This window comes from Brachycentrus maculatus, unplaced genomic scaffold, assembly GCF_059751285.1.
Source record: "Brachycentrus maculatus isolate JH-2025_06_01 unplaced genomic scaffold, ASM5975128v1 h1tg000592l, whole genome shotgun sequence".
Taxonomy (NCBI): Eukaryota; Metazoa; Arthropoda; class Insecta; order Trichoptera; family Brachycentridae; genus Brachycentrus; species Brachycentrus maculatus.
This window is the reverse complement of record NW_028281332.1, coordinates 135,154-156,283: the sequence shown is the minus strand read 5'-3', so window position 1 is coordinate 156,283 and position 21,130 is coordinate 135,154. Positions and strand designations below refer to the sequence as shown.

At 31.7% G+C, this 21,130-nt stretch overlaps 3 protein-coding genes across 18 annotated transcripts in view; 1 reads left to right on the top strand and 2 right to left on the bottom strand.

Annotated features, from left to right (window-relative positions):
• LOC148301189 (uncharacterized) overlaps positions 1-9,710 on the top strand; it is a 79,316-nt gene extending 69,606 nt beyond the window's left edge. The window contains exons 5-6 of the mRNA XM_088273650.1: positions 8,101-8,187; positions 9,210-9,710. Of these exons, the coding sequence (XP_088129776.1) occupies positions 8,101-8,187; positions 9,210-9,608 (486 nt within the window). The 3' untranslated portion in view covers positions 9,609-9,710. The remainder of the gene's footprint in view (positions 1-8,100; positions 8,188-9,209) is intronic.
• On the bottom strand, positions 1,810-6,946 carry LOC148301190 (uncharacterized). 16 transcript variants are annotated; one of them, XM_088273661.1, is made up of 5 exons: positions 6,855-6,946; positions 6,020-6,323; positions 4,259-4,488; positions 3,468-3,747; positions 1,810-2,229 (listed from the first exon to the last, which is right to left on the bottom strand). In XM_088273661.1, the coding sequence occupies exons 2-5, from the start codon at positions 6,078-6,080 to the stop codon at positions 1,940-1,942; spliced, it is 861 nt and encodes a 286-aa protein (XP_088129787.1). In that variant the 5' UTR covers positions 6,081-6,323; positions 6,855-6,946; the 3' UTR covers positions 1,810-1,939. The 16 variants fall into 16 exon arrangements, with proteins under 16 accessions (XP_088129787.1, XP_088129785.1, XP_088129789.1 ...); XM_088273659.1 differs by having other exon boundaries at positions 1,824-2,229; positions 6,494-6,946; XM_088273663.1 differs by having other exon boundaries at positions 1,824-2,229; positions 6,020-6,191; positions 6,494-6,946.
• Positions 9,711-16,646: 6,936 nt separating the features above from the next.
• On the bottom strand, positions 16,647-20,573 carry LOC148301188 (uncharacterized). The gene is made up of 3 exons (XM_088273685.1): positions 20,492-20,573; positions 19,393-19,612; positions 16,647-19,056 (listed from the first exon to the last, which is right to left on the bottom strand). Exons 2-3 carry the CDS (start codon positions 19,603-19,605, stop codon positions 17,818-17,820), a joined length of 1,452 nt encoding a protein of 483 aa, XP_088129811.1. The 5' UTR covers positions 19,606-19,612; positions 20,492-20,573; the 3' UTR covers positions 16,647-17,817.
• Between the last annotated feature and the right edge of the window lie 557 nt (positions 20,574-21,130).

The window sequence follows — 21,130 nt, the reverse complement described above, 5'->3', positions numbered from 1 at the left end:
ACTCATTAAAGTGGTTTATTCAAGTGTTGAATTTTTAAAAAAAATTATCAACATGTCATTCCACAAAGTTAATGCCGAATCAATAAATAATATAGAAGATTGTCATAAAAGTCGAAAATAATTTAATGACTTAAATTTGTGCTCAAATATATCAAATATTAATGTGACAAGTAGCTTTCGTTATTAAATCATAGAATATTAAATCATACTTCATATTAAATCATATTAAATCATACTTCTTTAAAATCATTCTATGGATTAATGTTGAAGTGAATTCAGTAATTCTCAAGATCAATCAAGATCAAAGTCAATACTCAAGATGTTAGACCGATGTCGTCTAAAAATCATAGATAGGACTAGACAGTTCTATATAGTTCTAAATAACATGATACAGATGATGTGAGTAAAGAAGTTCAGGGTGAAGGAAAACGATTCTTTACAGGAGAGGAAATGACGCAGGAATAAAGGGTAGGAAAATAAGAAAAGCAGTGAAAAGACGCCAATTAGGCCCGCATACCAGAGCTCGTACGGGCTTGTGTAAGTTGCACAGTACCTTTTAAGGTATAAGTCCGAATTATATAAAATGTGATATACGATAGTATTCCTCTAAGCTACATAATAGTTTTTCGCGTGTTTCTAAGAGTTTTTCTTGTTTTCGATCGAAATACCAATGAAATTTCAATTTCTCAGTACTCTTAATGTATTCCTAAATAAGACTTTGGTAATAAATCATAACTTAATTTGTAAAAAAAAACACACTTATAATATTTTTTATCTATGTGCGTATAAACATGACAAACAAGTTCTTATATTTAAAAATATATGTTTATAAATTAAAATTATGCAACTAAAAATTACCATAAATATTTTTTTGTCCGCTTCTGTAATGAAGTGGTAAGCGCGGTTGGCTACCTTTCTGGAGGTCCCAGGTTCGATAGCTAGGGGAGTCGAAATAAATCAAAATGGTTTTCACCCTCATATTTATTTAACATCGCCCTGAACTGGTATTAAAGTAATGTACTGATCACTTTGTCATCATAAAATTAATGATCAAGATAACAATGCGTCGATACGATCCAGTGCCTTATGCACCATTGGGTGGGGATAAGGATTAGAAGAAAGAAGAAAAATATTAGTTTGTACTTGCACCTAATTTTTTTTAACACCTAGTCAGCTGGTTTAATAATGTATAGTCAATCCTTACTCCGAATTTAGCTGTCCGTATCGGCTCCTCATGTATTTTATTATATGATCGTGTTTTGTTTTGATGAATTTCTCTTTTCAAAACCGATTAAATGATGTGATTCAACTATAAAAATGATTTGAGGTATATTTTTAGCGATGTCATAACGGTAGTGTAATGGCAAAGGAATATATCTGTCAAATTTTTCATTTTCTAAGTTTATTCCACAAAACGTCCAAAATAGTGTATTCCATAATTTAGGAAAAGGATATAGCTGTAGTTGCAATATTTGTTTAGTTTTAAGATCTGTACATATGCCATCCGAAAAAAATATTTAATTTCACAAGTTTGTTTTTGCTCTCCTGTAAAATTTGGTCCGAGACAGATATACCCCTTTGCCTTTACACTACCGATAAATGGGAAGAATGTCGAAGGTTCTTTTACAGGGAAAAGTATTTTACATGAGTGATGTAGAGTGAATGGATTATATTTCTTTATAAATATATTATATCTAGAGTACACTATACAGGACTAATACAAGACTTTCGAGATTCATCCCACCTATGGACCTATGACACTAGTAGTTTTTAAACTACAAAGCCTCCAATATCATCTTCAAGGTGTAAAAATGAAAATAACATTTTTTAAATATATTTATTAAACCAGAATCATATGAACAAATCCTTACATCAAGATCTGTATAGAAAACTACAAAAATGTATTTTATTTGATCATCTGATATATTTAAAATTCAACTCATTTTTTCTGGCAGGCACATTTGTCTTGTTTAAATTCCTTAAATAATATATGAATTGATGTATTTTTATTTCTTTTGGACCAATATTCATTGCATCGATTATTATAAGAGTGTGCAATATTTTCAGCCAGACCACTGGTACAGTCATGCTTTTGATTAACGCTTCTTTTCAATTGATCGAAGAAATTCCAACCAATTCCATGGATGTTTTTACCAGCGCTCATTAGGAAATACGGCTGATATTCTGAGCATGGGATGTTTCCGCACGTATTATAGTAGTAATGAGTACCTAGAAATATAATACTGTTAATACTGTGTCGGGTTGTCGTCCCGTGGTTAGTGTCGCGGACTCCTGAGTCAGAGTTTCTCAGTTCGAACACACTCTACCACAATTTGATACCTATTTCTAATAATAAGCCGCTTAGGCACACATAAATAGTATGAAATTGAAGTATTTTTGTAAATAATAATAAAAAACATATATTTCACTTTTTTCATATAAAACCAAAATACATGTATATAGTTACAGTTAATTATTTAGTTTATTAATTGGATCTAAACCGTTGTGTAGTGCTGAGTGCTGAGTGCTGATTTTTTCATATGTAAGTTAAAATTGCTAAGACTTTTGCAAAAGTGATCCTTATTTTTAGGTGTGTACAAAATCATCAATATTTTTCTGAAATATTGACTGATTTTTGTATTTCTTTCTGGTATTGGTGAAGAATATATCAAACTACTCAAATAAAATAAAACTTTTTTAAACAAACACACATAAGTTCATATTTTAACACAAATGCAATTTAGGTAAAAATAAAATAAAATTTTCATTCACAAGAATGTGTCATAGTCGTGTGAAATTGATTAGTCTTCGGAGTTTTTACTATTAATGCGCATCCTTCGATTGGTAAACACTCTAATTTCATCGTCACTATCCCTACTTTATCAACAAACCTTTTCGTGAGATGTTTGACAATGCTTTCAACGTCAATATGGGACGAATCCAAAATTGTGAGGGGGAAAATAATAGGTTTTCACAAAAAAAAAGGATTATTCACTAAAAAATAGTTCAATTTGTTTATTTGTGAATATTCCGTAGTGTCCACCTCCAAACTGTAGTGGTTAGCATATTTGGCTACCATACTAGGGTCCCGGGTTCGATTCCCAGGGGGGGGAAGAAATAAATATGTGTTTTTTTCACTCTAATATTTGTTTATAAGGACCTTGGATTGATAAGTAAAGCGCATTACTTATCATATTGCCTTTGTATAATAAACAATTGAACAAACATTTTGTCAATTTGATGAAGTGCCTTATGTACCATATTGTGCAGATAACAGTCAGTTTAACAAACTTAAGAAAGGCGGACGCTGCGACACAACCTCCCTGCCTGACCGCCAGGATACACTGGTGTCATCGTCGATATATCGACGGCCACGCTTTTATTGTATACAAGAGTCGATTTATCGATTCTCAGCACTCTAACGGTTAAAAATGATATGTTATATATATACAATTGTGTTTGCTTACTATTGTTAGAGATACAATTCTTTTTACTGTAAATATTGAGAGAAGCAATTGTACTCTCGTCGGTAGGAATTTCAAAGTAATCAGCTCCCCTCTTCAGCCATAAACCATCTGCAAACCTCGGCATCGATAGTCTTCCACCAGCCTTCAGGGAAACTGGGTGTATGAACACCAAAGTGGATGACCATAATGTACTATACCCACTTTTAAAGATCCTGCTAGAATCTGTGTCTTTTCTTAAATCTTCTGAAATGATCTTACTGTTGGATCCTTTAGTTGAAATCTGTCAATACAAAAGCAGTTTATATAACAAATATTTAAATCTTTGTCTTTGTGGTCAGGCAGTTAGGAAAATGTTAGTTATATTAGTATTATATATAACCACTCATCAATATTTAGTGTATGGATTTTGAAACGTTCCAGTCTCTTAGCCAGCAAAATCACTACTCCAGCTTACTATCAACCACTACCATAGCACTATGCATATCCTTATGTGTTCACTTTTTTAATCACATGCGTTTTTAGTCGTACCAAAGACCAGCATGAACTAAGGGTGTCTACTAAAAGAAGGTCAACGATTTATGAGTTGTAGACCAGACTTTTAACATTGGTATATGTGAAAGTGTGTGTGTGTGTGTGTGTGTGTGTGTGTGTGTATCATGCGTATCAGTGATATGCCAGAGAGGATTTATTTTTATTTTTTTGAAATATAAAAATTAAGTAAATTATTTATTTTCTCGTTTTTGAAAGACTTCATTGCCTTCATTTCAATGTGTATTAAGTATATAACTCACTTTTAATTGTATTCCTGAAATAAACCCTTGGGGGTCATACAAACTGCATACGCTTGCATCTTCTTTAGTGCGACATACCGTAATCAAACCTAAGTCGTTGTTTTTATCAATTACAGACCAACCAGAATCCAATATCTCATTGAGAGTGTTGCTTATGTTCAAACCTAGATTATGTTTGCCACCAAAATCATCACCAATGCAGAATTTTACATGCATTTGTGTCCAATTCTCTGAAATAATATAACAATGTTTTATATTATTATTCTACTTCATAAATCTATATATAATTCAACATGAAAGTATTGTAAACAGTATAGTTATTGGCATCTTTAGCTATTTGAATATTCTGTTAAAGAGTTTATAAACTTATTTTGCTGAAACAAACATGATTAATTGATCAATAGTATTAACATGTTTGATTGTGAAAATAAAATTATAAAATAAAAAAAAAAAAAAAAAACAAAATAAAAAACAGGTACCTAGTGTTAACATATATGTTATAACTTAAAAAACGTCCAGTTATTGGCCTCTAGTGAAAAATTCAATATTTCAACTCCTTATCTGATACTATTTCCTTTACATTTTTTTCATAAAAGGTACCTATACAATATAATATACTACAAGATCTAAAACACAGAAACACATCATAAGATACCTAACACACACCTCTTTTGGTCAAAAAAAACTTTAATTTTTCCCAGTAAAGTTGCAAAACCTGTTTCATTATCCATGAAGTCATTAAAAAACTAAACCTTTTAAAAAATAGGTTTTAAAATCACTATAAATATTTTATTATAACTAAAATATAATGTCTACTTGTTTTGAAGCTAACCGGTAGACATTTATAATTAAGTTATAATAAAATATTTATGGTGATTTTAAATCAAAGTTATATTTTAATTATACAATGAAAAATCATAAAGTTAGTGCTTCAAATATAAATTATATAAAATACTTAAGTATTAATATATGTATTATGGAAGTGGGTAGATCTGAAATAGATTGCATCATTCAGACATTTCGTATTTGACTGCATGTAATAAACAATTTTGAACAATTTTAAACAAGGTTTAAATGAGCATCGTAAAATGTCGGGAAAACTCAGTGAGGGCACATTATAGTAATTTGCAATTATATGTTTAATGGAAAATAAATAAATAATAATTTTTTTATTTATTACTTGTTCATTTACGCTGGAATTATTGTTTTTTTTCGTTTATACTTATGTACAAGCACTATCTACCCTTTAACTTCAAACGGCTGTATAAGGTTCAAACATTGACCAGTATCACCATTCTATATTTAAAAGTCTATTTTTGGTTGGTTGGAATAGATAGCCCCACATGCTGAAGACAATATACTTGAACGCGAATTGGGAGCTATTAATTCTACACAAGTTCATAATAAATAGATACGATTAATAATTAAGTTTTCAAGTCTAAGAATCATCATACCAGAGCTCATGATAAGTAATATAACATGTTTATAACATTGATAAATAAACAACGTAAATGGGCATGAATTGGGATACTTCGGGGTAAATAAAAAAAATTATAAAAAATGGAAAATCAATCTCAAAAACAACATGAGTATGTGTTAATTGAACTAACTGAATCATTTTGACAAATTGATTGTTGATATTATAAGTCTTTTCTTAGCATTTCAATTTTGAAATCAGACAAATTTTGAAAATATCAAATCACGAGGGCCAATAACCGGGGTGGTGCCCAACAACTCTCTCGTTTACCCTAAGTAGCTTACCTGTGCTAGCATTTACAATCCCAATCAAGACAGCCAATAACCGTACAATATTTTTTTTCATTGTTTGAGTATTTTTCTGCTGTACCTTCGAAGAATAACAACTCAAATATTTTTTACAAGCAATGCGTACATTGAATTTCGTAATAAGTAACAATGTATCACAAAAACTATTCTAGAAATTACGAATATTAGACTAAGTGGGTTTTTGTTATATCGCAAAGTCGAGTATTTTTTACTGATTAATTTATGATTTCGTAGTAATGATATAATTCAAAATTTGATATAAAACACAGATCTGTTTTTACTGAAAAATTGATAGATTTTTATATCTACGAGTGAAATATATTTGATGAAATAAATATGACATAAATGAAGAAAATTGGTAAGGAAATGGAAAAAGAATAGTAAGTGTGAAGAAGAGAATAACAGAAATAGATGGGACACTCTGGTTTGCATACCCGTAGTTATACAAACCTGTGAAAGCTACGGCAAAGATGTGCGACACCTTAACATTTTATTAGTATTTAAATATCAATAAAAAAATATATTGTATATCACATATAGTTTTCAAAATCATAAAATAAATTAAGCGTTTAAAATACATAAAAATAACATTTATGGACTTGACATTAGTTTAGTGAAATAATATGATTTAAATTATACACTTGTATAACGCAACTATTGAGATTGTTAATGTAAACACGACTAGTTTCGAGAACTACAGATGTTCTCATCAACGAGTGACAATACATACATGGGAGAATTAAAAAAGGTTTTATCTTTCAAATTTAAATGAAAGAAATATTGTCATTAAAAAAATTGTACTAGTTTTTACGCAATAACGATTACTTTGAATTTTTTTGACTTATTAAACTGCACTTAGATACGTTCTCAATGTTGTCATCTGCGCTTTATCAAACTAACTAAGAGAAATATATATTCCTTAGTAGGTTATATCAACATTCAGTTATTATTATGTGTACTGTAATAAATCTTGCATACAAATATAATCACATTCATAAGTAGTCAAACAAACAATAAAATTATCATTATTTCAATAATGACCTATTTTCACATTCATGTGTGCATCTTTCCATGCATCTAGTGGGTCATTCCAAAGTAATGGTTGTTACAACCAAACAAAAAAAATAATACCACGCCTATGTCCATACAATCCACTTTAACAATTTTGATGACAATGTTGGTGAGAAAATTTGTCACTGCGGGAAATTGTCACTACTCAAGACAATCAATAAAAACAAATACAATAGGAAAATCACTATCGACAAGTAGAACGATTTGGCAGGCTCGTTAAAGCAATACAAACTCCTTGCCCGAGTCATGCTCACCTTTCCTTTATTTTATTTTTTTTTATTTTTTTCAAAACATATTACATACGTAGGTCATATTATAGTCTTACAGCAGAAAGTGACCAACTACCAAAACTTGAAATGTTCAGGAGGGCCATTTAAGTCACTTTAGCTTGGCAAGAAAATAAACATCAATGCAGTTGGTAATTTTTAACAAGTCAATATATTATACTTCCAAGTTTAAAATCCTTTGAGATTTTTTCAGGGCAATATTAAGCTAGTAAGATATCAAATAGTTTTTGTAAAACAATGCACTTGGTCACTTTCTCCTGTATGACTACGATATATATAATATTCCCAACGAGTAATTTCTATTTCTCACTGTGCGATCATCAAGTTAACATTGCCTCATTCCGAAACGATGTCCTGTGCATCACGTGAATTTGGATAAACCAAATGATGAAGGTTTAATTTGTGCGTCATTCATGATTCATTTACATTTTTCCTGTCTAACTAACTAACTAACTAACCATCACGCCGCTTCCCCGCAGGGGTAGGCAGAGAGAATAGAGCGCCACACCACTCTGTCCTTGCAAACATTCTTCCACATTCATGCATCTCCTCATACATACCCGCCGATTGTTACGACTCCTAACCTGACCACTTTCAAGTATTTGGCATACCTGATCGTGCCATTTACATTTTTCCTGTCTATCAATATAATTTGTGATTGTTCAAAAAAAAATTATACAGTTGAAATTTTTGTTTTAGCACCGGACATCGTTTTCCAGGACTTGTCTAGGAGACAACGCCCTGTACTCCGCAGGTTCCATTTATCCGCTCAACAGACCCAGACAAGTTAGTATTTTTCTTAATTAGATTTTTGTAAAGACAATTATACATTTTTTTGACATCTCAACATGGATGAAGAAGAATATGGAAGTCTGTGCATTTATTGGGTAAATCACTTTACACACATGTAACATTCACCTATTCTAAAAACTCACCAAAATATGTCTCTATTAAAATTCTAATGATTCAAGCATTATATTTTAAAATTGAATCATATAATAGAACTTCCAAAAATTTGAGACGTGTGGTTGTCAATCATGAGTTGAATTGGTAAATGTTACACTTGTGTAATTAGTAATTACTTAAACCAGCCTATGATGGTCATAAACTCCGTAAATGTTCAGACTTCCATATTCATCTTCATCTTTGTTGAGATGTCACAAAATAATATGAAAAATAACTCCTATAAGTGGCGATAATCCAAATTTATGAACAAGTATTTGGACACACTCAAAATATTGTAAACAATTATATCAAGTTAAGTAGTCGACTAAGGTTCATTGATGGCAAAGTAGGTGCTGTAAGTTAAACTGCATACATGGATACTCATGTTTTGACAAGGTAACAAATTAATGGGTTCATTTGATAGATTGTAGAACATCCTAAGTTCGCAATTTTTCCAATGAGTGATTTGAATTCAGGTCCCGTTCCAATCTTAAACCTTTGTCACATTCTGCAAGGAGAGAAGTACAGTTTACTTCAAATAATACTGAAGGGGATAAATTGATAGGCAGTGTGGTCTTGCTAAAAGGCAAAGATCTCGGCTGCGCAACATAAGAGATTGGACCGAGATGAGACATGTGGTGGAACTGTCCCGGGTTGCGCAAAATAGAGAAGCCTTGGCCAAAGTGATTGCCAACGTTGAGGGAGACCTGGTACGGCACAAGAAGTTTTAAATTACCAAAACAAATAAAATATAAAATTTTGGCACATCATTTACGATATGGGAGTATTTTCATCATTGATTAACATTGCTTTTCTTAAAATTCCATTATAAATTGAGACGTTACATATCATTTATTTTTCAGAATTCCGTGTTTGTGGGGAGCACCGCCACAATGACTTTCATCCCGGAGAACCCGCCTCGCAAGAGTAAATCAGCCATGGACATACAATCTCTGGGTCTCACAGAGTCTGCCTCGGAGACCCGCAACTGCTCGCGCAGTCTGAGTCGAACACACTCGCCCACCGTCGGCTTTGTACCCGGCAACTCCCTGGGAATATCCTGCGTGGGGTACATGCCCACCTACATCCAGGGATACTCCCCTTCTCTTGGATCTAGGGGTAATTCTCTAGGAGGCATTGGAACCCCGGGGCGACTGGGCTTGTTGAGCACATCTTCTTCGAGCAGGATCCATCGGAACTCCATCTGTATCGAGAGACCGAGCACAAGCAGAGGGACTTTTCTCACTGTCACTAATGTTTAATCTAACCAATGACACGTAATGAAAAATGATCCGTGAATCAAATAAACCGTCTACCCATATATTATTCCAATCAATCATGAAACCAGATTGTTTTCTACCTATTTTATTGTAATTATTCAAATTATATCCAAAATGCAGATTTATCTTTACCTCAAATTAATTAGGCAGTGTTGACGACACCTTTGTAACATTTATGGTTGTGTTTGCAGCTGAAATGGTAAAGAATGAAATTTTTGATAGTGTGCAACCGTTACCAAAAAATGTTACACAGTCACTATCAACACAATTTAGTAACATGTCCGTAATGTTAAAAGTAATACCTTTATTGAAATATGAGTCAAATATCGAGGAAGTCCAACAGGACATCAAATTCATAAAAGTCTAAGCAAATTAAATACATGGTGGAGATACGAGTGAAACAACACACTCCATACATGTATGTGAGGATAGCGGCATGCTATCTACCCTATGGGAAAGCAGCGCGATGGTCACATATAGTATTTTCTAGGTTACCATACAGTGTCATTAGCATTTCTTGAGACATGGCATTGTTAGTGGTCTTCAGGGATGTCTTGTACTTCGTATATGATTTCCTTTTATTCCTCCCAGTTTGGACCAAGCTTACGACGGCAAATAAGGAAGACCTCATTCACTACTTAATTTGTATGTGACACCTGTCCTTGATACTCTCAGCTTCTTAAGACTCCTTGTTTTTTTGGCAATATGCCCAAAATAGGAAAGAATCAGTCCTAAACGAGGGTGCAATTTAGACCTAGCAGCGGGTTAGATGACTACAACCCACTGGCAAGAGTAAATCAACAGGAAAAGGGGAAGGAATTATCATTTTTCCACATGTGGATTCATTCATTTGCTGATAGTTTTTAGAGGATGGTGACATTTGTGCGATTTGCAGCAAAATATACTCATAAGCGACGCTATCAGCATATGAACGGCAGGGAAAATCTAAGAAACTAAAGCATGATAAGATAGTGTAGTTCATAATTTACATATATTTTGTGTGTTGTAAAACCTTCTTAATTGAGAAACTAAGCATGTATGTTATGAAAACAAACAATTTAGTAAAATGTATCGTGAACTCCAATAAGAATATATTTTTCTAGTTGAAATTAAAATTTTGATGTTGGTAACATTCGTGTTTTATGTATATCTTGTGACGTCTCCTAGCTATATTTTGTAACTTTGTCTCCTAGTATTGGGAACAATATTTGCTGATCAAATTTTACATAAAAATGTCCAAATTTATTGTTGAATTATTGACCAACGTATCTTATATAATATTTTGAATATCTGATATTAATTCATATTAAAATGTAAATTTGTAATCTGTCAATTTTAAACTTACTCAATAAAATTTATAGGTATAACTATTTATTCATAATTTTCATTTTCTGCATGAAATTTAACACATTAGTAGTGGTAGACTTGAAATTATTATAAGGTACTATTTCAATCATGAAATCATTATTATTAATAATATAATAAAAATACACTATTATCTATTTAAATATAATGAAATACATATATTTGATTCTTTGATATTTAAAAGATATATCAACTCATGTCTTGCCAAAATTATGTAGCTATAAAATTATGTATAAGGATACTTATCACATGTGATTTTTTGTTGTTTAAATATGAGGGTATAAGTTGCAATATTACATATTGTAGAAATTTCTAGTAAACATGTTTAAAGAACATTCACAATATCTTTATTCTTACATTGATTAAAGAAAACACTTGTTTTATACCACTTGAGTTTTATTAATGACTACATGTTTCGGAAGTTTAACTTCCATCATTCAGGTCTGTATAATAATTAAAATATAAAATATAAAATTGTTCTATAAATAAGGCGAGGGGAAAGTTAGTGGTAATTATTTATCCTTTATTCTTCTTTGTGGGTCACAATCTTTGTGATGATGTAACCGCTACAACGCATGTCACAGATAATTTAATCTATGTAGGTTAAGCGGGGTCATCCTCTGTAATTTGTGTCTTCGCACATACATGTAAGAAGCAGGCCTGGGTGTCTTATATTATATGCATTTGGCTCGCTGTTGTGTTATTTCCTGTCTTTATTATTTTTGATACACTTTAGTCAACCATTTTTCAGTATTGGATTGCATTTATTACTAAAGAGACTCTGCCCATATGCAAATTTCCCTTTTTTTACTAAATGCTCACTTTTTAAGGGTGCTAACCTATAGTAAGATACTTGGAATATCTACAATATTAAATAATTGTATAAAAAGTTTAAATTACTATAATTTAATGACATTATTAACTTGTTCCCTGTCTCAATACAAAATGATTTTTAATACTTTCAGTAATAAAAAAATCCATTCAATACACCTTTACATGTTAATTTCACTTTTTTATGGATAAAAATGAAAAGATAATTTGAAATTACATGCTACGTTCAGCTAAAATTTACCATAAAGTTATGCATGAGAGTATGTCCACCTCTGTAGTGTAATGGTCAGCACGCTCGGTTACCGTGCTGGAGGTCCCGGGTTCGATATCCAGGGGGGGGTCAAATAAATAAAAGTGATTTTTTTCACTCTTATATTTATTTAATATTACCCTGGACTGGTACCTGAAGCAGAGGGCTGATCACCTTTCCTTCATGTGTTTACGATCAAGTTGCAGTGCCCTATGCACCATTGGGGTGCGGGTGAGTTATATATGGAAAATAGGTGCCCAAGGTCAATACTGGGTGTAAGATGACATGACCTTGTTAGGAATGAGGATGTGAACAGACCGCAGCACCCTCTCACATCAGTCTTTATATATGTTTGGAACACGTCCTGCGAATGTCACCTGAGAGCATTAACCTCTCATGTCTCTTCTTTCAACCCCGAGGATTTCGGTTATATTTGAAGAGGAAGCCAAAGTAATGACGAGTCACAAGGTGGCTCAGAGACGACTTACGGTGGCCATATGCTCCACCCAGGGAGCGAACATAAAGAAAAAAAATATATATATATAGACAAAGATATGGTATTTATATCTTATGAATCATATGTATGGTTGAATGGGTATAGAAATCATAATCAAATGTTGAGTTAAATTTTAGTTATTAAAAATATTTCAACAATAAAATTAGCATACATTTCATTAGATTCCAAACATATCAATAGAAAGCTGTAATCTAAATTTGAGGTAGAATTATGAACGCTTTATCAATATTATTCCGTTGGCATGTTTGACTTACTTCTATGAGTGAAATAAAGAAACATTCATTCATTTTTTTAATGAAAATATAAATTTCTTGACAATGACAATGCACATTGACAACTGGATTAGAAAGGCTGATTCGTTGGAACTAGATGCCCAAAAATGAAATCAAACTTCCTGACCTTATCCGCACTGTATAGTGCAAAAAGCCCTGCATTTGATCGACACAGTGTTAACTTGATTTGATATATGCATTTGACAAAATACTACAGGTTATGCAAATAAGGAAGTACAGGATAAAAAACATTTCCGGTAAATGAGAAAGGGAATAACAGGCGGAAAAGGAGAATAGCAACAATCGAGCTAGAAAACTCGAAGTTACATACCCATACTTGTATAATCTTGTGTAAGTTATATACTGCTAAAGGCGGAGACTGACCGGAGCATTTATTTGTAAAGTAACACGTTACGATGCGAGCATTCAGGCAGTCAGTACACTGAGCCGAGCACTACATCCATAGTTTTGGATGCTCGGTGATGCTCGCCGCGAGCGATGTTACGACGTTATGTTACGAAGAAATGCTCTGGTCAGTCTCCACTTAATGTATACAGATTCTAACTAAAGCATTTAATATTTTTTGTAAGAAAAATAAGTGCCGGAACTCCGTCACATTAATTGTTTCTGGCCATTCCAATTCTAATATAAAAATACCATTCTGGCACATTCTACGATAATAATTTTTTTTTTAAACTTCGCTTGTATTATTACAAATATAAGTGTGCAACTTTAGGAAAAAAATTAATAAATTGGAATATTGTCAATTTAAAAATTTAAATTATTTTTATATTTCATGTAAAATAAAAACTTAAATATACATCCATAAATATTTGCTATGACTTCTAACCGTCATGTTGTAAAAAAACTTTCACATCAAACCAGAAGTGTAGGTACATTTTTTTTTAAGATTTGCAAATTTGAATCAGTTTCTTCGCAAAAGGAAATACTGTATAATTTATTTATTAAACTATTTTAATAAGCGACTCATATTCATTTGTGTCAACTAAACCTTTGTTATTAGAACTGAACATATTCTTTAACAATGGTACCTTTATATTTCTATTTAAATTATTTGTAGAAATATAAATAAAATTATATTGTCTGATTCAGCTGTCACTTTATGGTAATACATATCTTTTATTAAAATTTATTGTAACATGTGTTCCAATGTCTTATGTTAATGTGTTGATGTAAAAAAGTTTTTCTTTACATCCAAAATAGATGGAGAAGAATATGGAAGTCTGGGTATTAATAGGGATCACTTAAACCATCCTATGATGGGTCGTAAGGTCTGTAAATACCAAGACTTCCAATTTTTTCTTCATAAATGTTGAGATGTCAAAACGTGGAGAGATTCATATTTGTGAACAAGGATTTGGACACACAGACACCAAAAATCTATTAACTGAGTAAATGGGAAATTAAAAAATACAAGTCAAATTTTCATGATATTTATTTTAACTAAATTATGAACATTTTCACCCTATGATGGATATCCTCAAACTTACAATAGTTCAAAATATAATAAAAATACCGTGTAATAAGTGTATTACAATTTTTATTTATATGTATTTGCAATGATAATACAAATCAGTGTATTTAAAATTGAATTAAATCAAGAATTGTCATTAAATAACCTGAATCTAATCCAAGATTTTTGGTTGCAGTATAAATAAATTGAATGATGATGTAATTTTCCATTTTATAACATTATTTAAAAATCGCTATATATCTCACTGTAACCTGATTAGATTGTTGAGAAACCAAAAAAGCAAATAGTAATGATTTACCATTCTGTACTATGTAAATACCCAAATGAAATATTTGCCCAAAAGCAAGTAATTTTAAATATTCTTACGTATCGACTATTTAAAAAAATAATAAAGGCATAACCCGCACAGCCTCTACTTTAAGGGGCTTGTCTGCAGGTAGGATAGTAAGGATGGGGAAGGTTAATGTGAAAAATACATCACTAACACCCAGACCCATTGAAAATAAATTTCTTTGATTTATTTTGCAATTGGTGGGAATCGAACATGTAAAGCCAGTTTCGCAGTCGAGCATGTACCCAACTATGCCACGGCGCCAGTAGATCTCTGATCCTTTCATCTATACCAGCCAATTTACACAAAAAAGTGCTCATTTGAGATTCCAGCCCAAGCTCTAGTAACCGCCATAAATATGAATTTGAAAAAAAAAAATATTTAAGAAAAAATAAGTTTAAACGAAGAAGTCGTTTGCTTCACAACCAGTTGATATTATAATTTTTAAAGTTATAATAAGATAAATAGTGATTTAAAAAAAATAATAAGTAATATAATCCTAGGTGGTTTAAATAACTAACAATATGTACAAATACATAATAAGTATAAATATATGTTTTAATTATGAAATCATCTGAATATACATAATTGTAACTGTATTCTCTTCTATATACATATTACATAAATACATGTCAACTTTCGTATATATAATATAATCAACTACATATTACAATTATTATAAAACATATTACACAATGTAGGCATAAAGTATAATAAAAATAATAATAAAAAACTAAATTTGTTTTTTTCTTCTTTTAATTGTTTAGTGTACATAGAAAAATGTTTAAATAAAAGGTTGGTACAGATATCCAGAGGAAAGGTCAATCAATACAAAAATTTGAAATTAAATGTAAAAAAAAAACATGTATCGCTCACTCCTTTCAAGAAATCATAAATCAAAAAATTAGATTTTTCAGGAGAATGTTTTTAAAGTTTATAAATATAATACAATGTATTAAAATAAATATCAAGCCACTTATAGGACTTTTTACTTTGCAATGGATCTTTTTAGGTAAAACCTGAAGGTTCTTCCTCCATTTGAAAAATATTTAGTATACATATCGCTCACTCCTTTCAAGAACGTCATAAATAAAAAATCGTCAATTTTCAGTTGAGCATGATTTCAGAATGCCCAAAAAATGTACTATATCCCAGCAAAAGAGGCATATTTTCAAATTAATATATACCCGTTGCATTGCAGAAAATGTTGTTTTTGCATTTTGAAGAAAAGGTATGGTTTCATTATTTTTTTAAAACAACTAAATATTTTTCAAATGGAGAAAAAACCTTCAAGTTCTACCTAAAAAGATCTTTTGCATAGTAAAAAGTTCGATAAGTAGCTTGATATTTATTTTTAATACATTGTATTATATTTTTAAACTCTTAAAACGTTCTCCTGAAAAATCAAGTTTTTTGATTTATGACGTTCTTGAAAGGAGTGAGCGATATTTAAAAAAATAATTAAACAATACCTTTTCTTCAAAATGCAAAAACAACACTTTCTGCCCTGTAGCGGGTTAATATTAAGTTTAAAATATGTCTCTTTTGCTGGGATATAGTACATTTTCTGGGCATTCCGAAAACATGCACATTTGAAAATTGACGATTTTTGATTTATGACGTTCTTGCAAGGAGTGAGCGATATATCTTGATCAACATTTTTTTATTTCACTTAAATGTTAGGACAAATGTAATGATTAATGTGTGTGTTTTTACGTCACTCAGCAAAGACAATTTTTTTAAATAAAGTAAAATAGTAGATATGACTTTGTTTTGCTTGTGGACAAGCAAAGTCCAGCTGAATGGTAGAGATTTTACTATTTTAATAGTTAACAGATGTTTTGAAAATCTATATGTAAAATTATATTTGACATTTCAGAGTGATTAAGGAGGGTATGGAATATGATATTGGAAAATGAGTTAATGATGAAAAATGACATATCTTTGAATAAAAGAAGATTTTTCAAAGAAATTTGTTTTGTATTGGATAACATCGAATGAATGACAGCAATTTCTTTATGTATATTGTGAGTGGGCAAAGTGATGAGATAATTGTTTATTAATAAAATTTCTTAAGGCAATCAAATTGATATAAATTGGTGATTCATATTTTGATTACAATGAAACATTTATTTTTATAGTACATAAAAATAAAAATAAAACTTTGATTTTTTCTAGTTTTACATGTTTAAGTTATTACAACAATTAGCTTCATATCCCCATTAGATTGTTACTATAGTGTGTATTGTATATCTACACACAGGGTATGCCTATCTTAGATTTTTTGCATATGATTTTAATACAGTGGAAACTCAATTATACAGAAAAATTAGGTGTGAAAGTACTTTTGAAAAAATGATTGGAAAAATCAAAATTGACAAGGAAAGACAAGTACATTCAGTATTTATATATTTGAATTATCTAGATTTACAAAAGGCTTTAAAAAAAATATTTATAAAAATTTATTACTGCTTGAGGCCAGCTATTTGAAGCTTTGAAGTTACAAATTTTTTCGTCCGCCTCCGTGGTGTAATGGTCAGCGTGTTAAGCTGCCGTGCTGGAGGTCCCGGGTTCGATTCCCAGGGGGGGTGAAAATAAATATTGGTGATTTTACACTGTAATATTTATTTAATATTACCCTGGACTGGTTTCTGAAGCGCAAGAGTGATCACCTTGCCTTCATGCAAGTAATGATCAAGGTAACACTGTGTCAATTCGATGCAGTGCCCTACGCACCGTTGGGTGCGGATAAGGGTTATGAGTAAATAAGAAGTTACAAACACTGTGAATCTTGCGCATCACTCATATTTTCCGGGATATCATTGAGCAAAAAGCAACGACCATAATGTTATGCGTTATAACACAACAACGGTAGACACAATTCAGTTTGTGCAAATCAGCAAATTCAATTGATCAATTTTGAAAATCGAGGTTCTCCTGCGTATATAAATGAATGCATGTACTATGAAATCATAATAAAATGAAAGACAAACCAAAACTTACAAATAAATTAATAAATAAAGTTGATAATTAAAATATCATGGATAGACAAAAATCAATTCAAAAGATAAGCAAAATTATTATTAAAATGTCAAAATATTTGTACGAAACTAATACAACTATATTATCGCTATTTCCAGTTTGTCAGTGTTGGAAACATTTCTTTATGGACCTTTTTGGCCAGTTCTGGACTAAGAAAGGGGACAATTTGAGCAAACAAATACGATTTAGATAACCTTTTCGACTTGCCCGCGTGTCTAGATTTTGAAATACTTCGTTTATCCGTTTTCTGAGCCAGAAGCATTCTTTTAAGCTCCGCGATTTCTTTAGAGTTTTTGTGGATCAACTTTATACACTCGTTGAACGGCACATCCTTGGCGGTAGATTGATTGTTTTGTGGGTCACTTGAAATCAATATTTTAGGAGTCGAAGCACGATCACTATGTTCCTGGTGTTGTTGAGTACTAATTGCGAGAGATTTTGAAGTATTCGTTGATTTTTTTTCTGGGGTAGTTACTTTATTCAGTGAATTTTTATGTTTTCTCTTTTCAAAAATATCATTCTGTTGACTATAAATCAATAACTGTTTGTTTATAATATTAACTTTAGTATTTAACGAGTCCTGCGATCCTTGTTCTTTCAAGTCGTTCATATGAAGTATCGAAGCTATATGTGGATCTTGTATTGCGGAAGTCTCATCGGAGATAATCTTTATTCCGCTTGCATTTGACGGTGATGTTATCACAGCCGTAGAATCGACTACTTCGTAAATTGCTATGGGTTCGCCGCGTCGTTTACTATTGCTGTTATTGTCAAGTATTTTGGAAACAGAGGGTCTAATCTTTTTCGGAGTTTCAAAAAGATAATTAATTTCGGGAGTTCCCGAAGTTTTAGGTGTAGTTTGTTCGCATGCTGATATCGGGAAAGACTCAATTTGCACAGGAGTGGCGACACTTTCACTTTTATTTGAAAGAGAATTTAACACGAAAGGATCAAGTACTTGCACAACTCGTTCTGGCAATCTATTCGGTAGCACCTGCATCTCACTCTCTATGGATTTATTGTGATCTTGATTTGTTTGATCGGAAACAATGACCGATCTACCCCTCGTTTTTCTTGTCAACAATTCAACATAGGAAGCTGTGTTCTTGGATCTACGTTCGTGAGGGGCGATGAAAGATAATCCTAGTATGGGAGAAATATTAATCGCCATTACGGAATCTTCCTTCACAGGAGGTCGCATGTCGGTCTGCTCAGGGACCGGCGCTAAAGCTTCAGATTTTGTACCAATTTCAGCCTTCATAGTAACTTCAGACAGCCTGTCCTTCATATAATTAATGGGAACTGCTTTCGGTACTAACCGATCATGCTGAAAATGAAATAAAATAGCTTCGGTAAAGACACATAATTATTCACGCATAATCTTAACATCCTGACTGTGTTTGAAGTTAGTATAACTTGAAATCAAAGCGAGTTGGAAAATACAGTTACAGTTTAAAGAAAAGAAGATTTACATTCCAGCGATTAAACATTAACAGTAACAGTCAACTGACTCTCTTGATTTACAAAAATGTTACTAATGTTGGTAAATAACATCTCACCAAGATTTTTGTCTGCCGGTTTCGAGATGTACTCGTCTCTTCGACACAACAAAACCGAAAAGTGAAAATACGTAATCTTTTATATAAAAATCCATACAACAAACCTTATAGCTCATGAACATTTTATCTTCAAAGTGATATTGGCAGATCACTTTATTTGCGAGTTGACTTTTAGTGATACTTTTTAACTCGAGCCGCTGAGCGTGCTGCATCCACACCAGGCACCGCTCTTCGTCCTTTACGGGGTAGTGGAAGAAGTGAGTAACCGAATCACTGGACCTCTTACATCCTTGATACGTACACTTGCATCCTCCCATTGTTCTTCTGAAATTACATCAATACTTCATACACTTAACACGTTGACTGCCAACTACGAGATAACTCATAGATTGCATTCTTTCTTCGTAGGACGTCGACTAGGAGTTATCTCGTACTGTGTTTACTTGCCATATTCGTGCAGCTATAATAAAATTCCTAGTATATCAGTGCTAGTAAGGATAGATGCCTTCTAGGAAGAGACCAAAAACTCAATGCTGGCTTACACAAACAGAAAATTTATTAATAAATGAACAGAAAATATAATTTGTACTATAATTAGAATTTTTAATAATACAATATACCGTGAAATTGGCTTTTTAGACCAGAATTCTGAAAATTGCCATGGCAGTCAATGTGTTAACACATTGTTGCGGGAAACGCTTAAAAGCGTCTTTTACAAACTGTTGATAGAGAGCGGAGACGCTTAAAAGCATTATATTTGCTTACTTTTTAGTAGAGCAAACTTTGTAACAAGGATTTGGACACACAGAGTGAGCTAAATAAATATTATCTTACAATTACAGGTTTAAAAAACATTTTGAAGTTATTTTAAAAATAAATAAAAATTATTTATTTTCGTTTAGAAATAAATGCTGCAAATATAACGACTTAACCTAACGAGATGCAAGGTTAGGTTAGAAAATTGTAAACAAAAGTAGATAACATCGTATGGATAAGGAAGCGTTGAGCCAATCAAACATGGTAAGGCATATTATTATTTTTAAACGAGGCAATTTACGAAAATAAGTATGACAAAAATGAGATTTGTACAGTATGTTATTTCCAAAACTCAAGTTTTTCTCAATACACGAAGGGCAAAATAAAAGTTCATAATAATAATTAGAACAAAATTTAACTATTTTTAAACATAATATAAAGATTTACCTTTTAAAATTCAGAGAATCGTTATACAAACAAAGTTTACTTAAAGAAACACAAAAGTAACTCAAAAATCAAGTTCGAATGCGATCTGTCAAAATAAATGTTTACAGTAATTGGGGATGAATCGAATGAAAACTATCGAAATAATCGACTATTTTAATAATCGAGCGTTTTGATGTTTCGAAAGCATATCTCGAGTAATTTAAGATTTAAGATAATCGAGTAAAAAAATGTGCCAAGGATTTTTTTTTAAAACTGGATCTCAGTTTTTTAATCACAAATCCTGCCGATGACGGCAAAAAGTCTCTAGGAAGTCTCATTTCCTGTCATGAAAATGAATCGTTTTCTCGTCTGTGTGTGTGTGTGTGTGTGTGTGTGTGTGTGCGTGTGAGTGTAGGACTTATCTGACCAGCTAGTTCCATGGCGCCTGTTTTCACTTTTAACCGCTATAATTCTCTACAACTCTTTGTTCTTTTTTTCCGTTTTATTTTCAACTTGATTATTTCAGTGATAAAGTTGTCGTACCTCAGGCTAAATCGAGAAAAAATATTTATTCATTCATTATTTGTTAGTTCGATTATTAACTGTTTTCAACGATGCTATTATATAAATTCATTCGGTTTTCTTGAAGTTTGGTGCTGC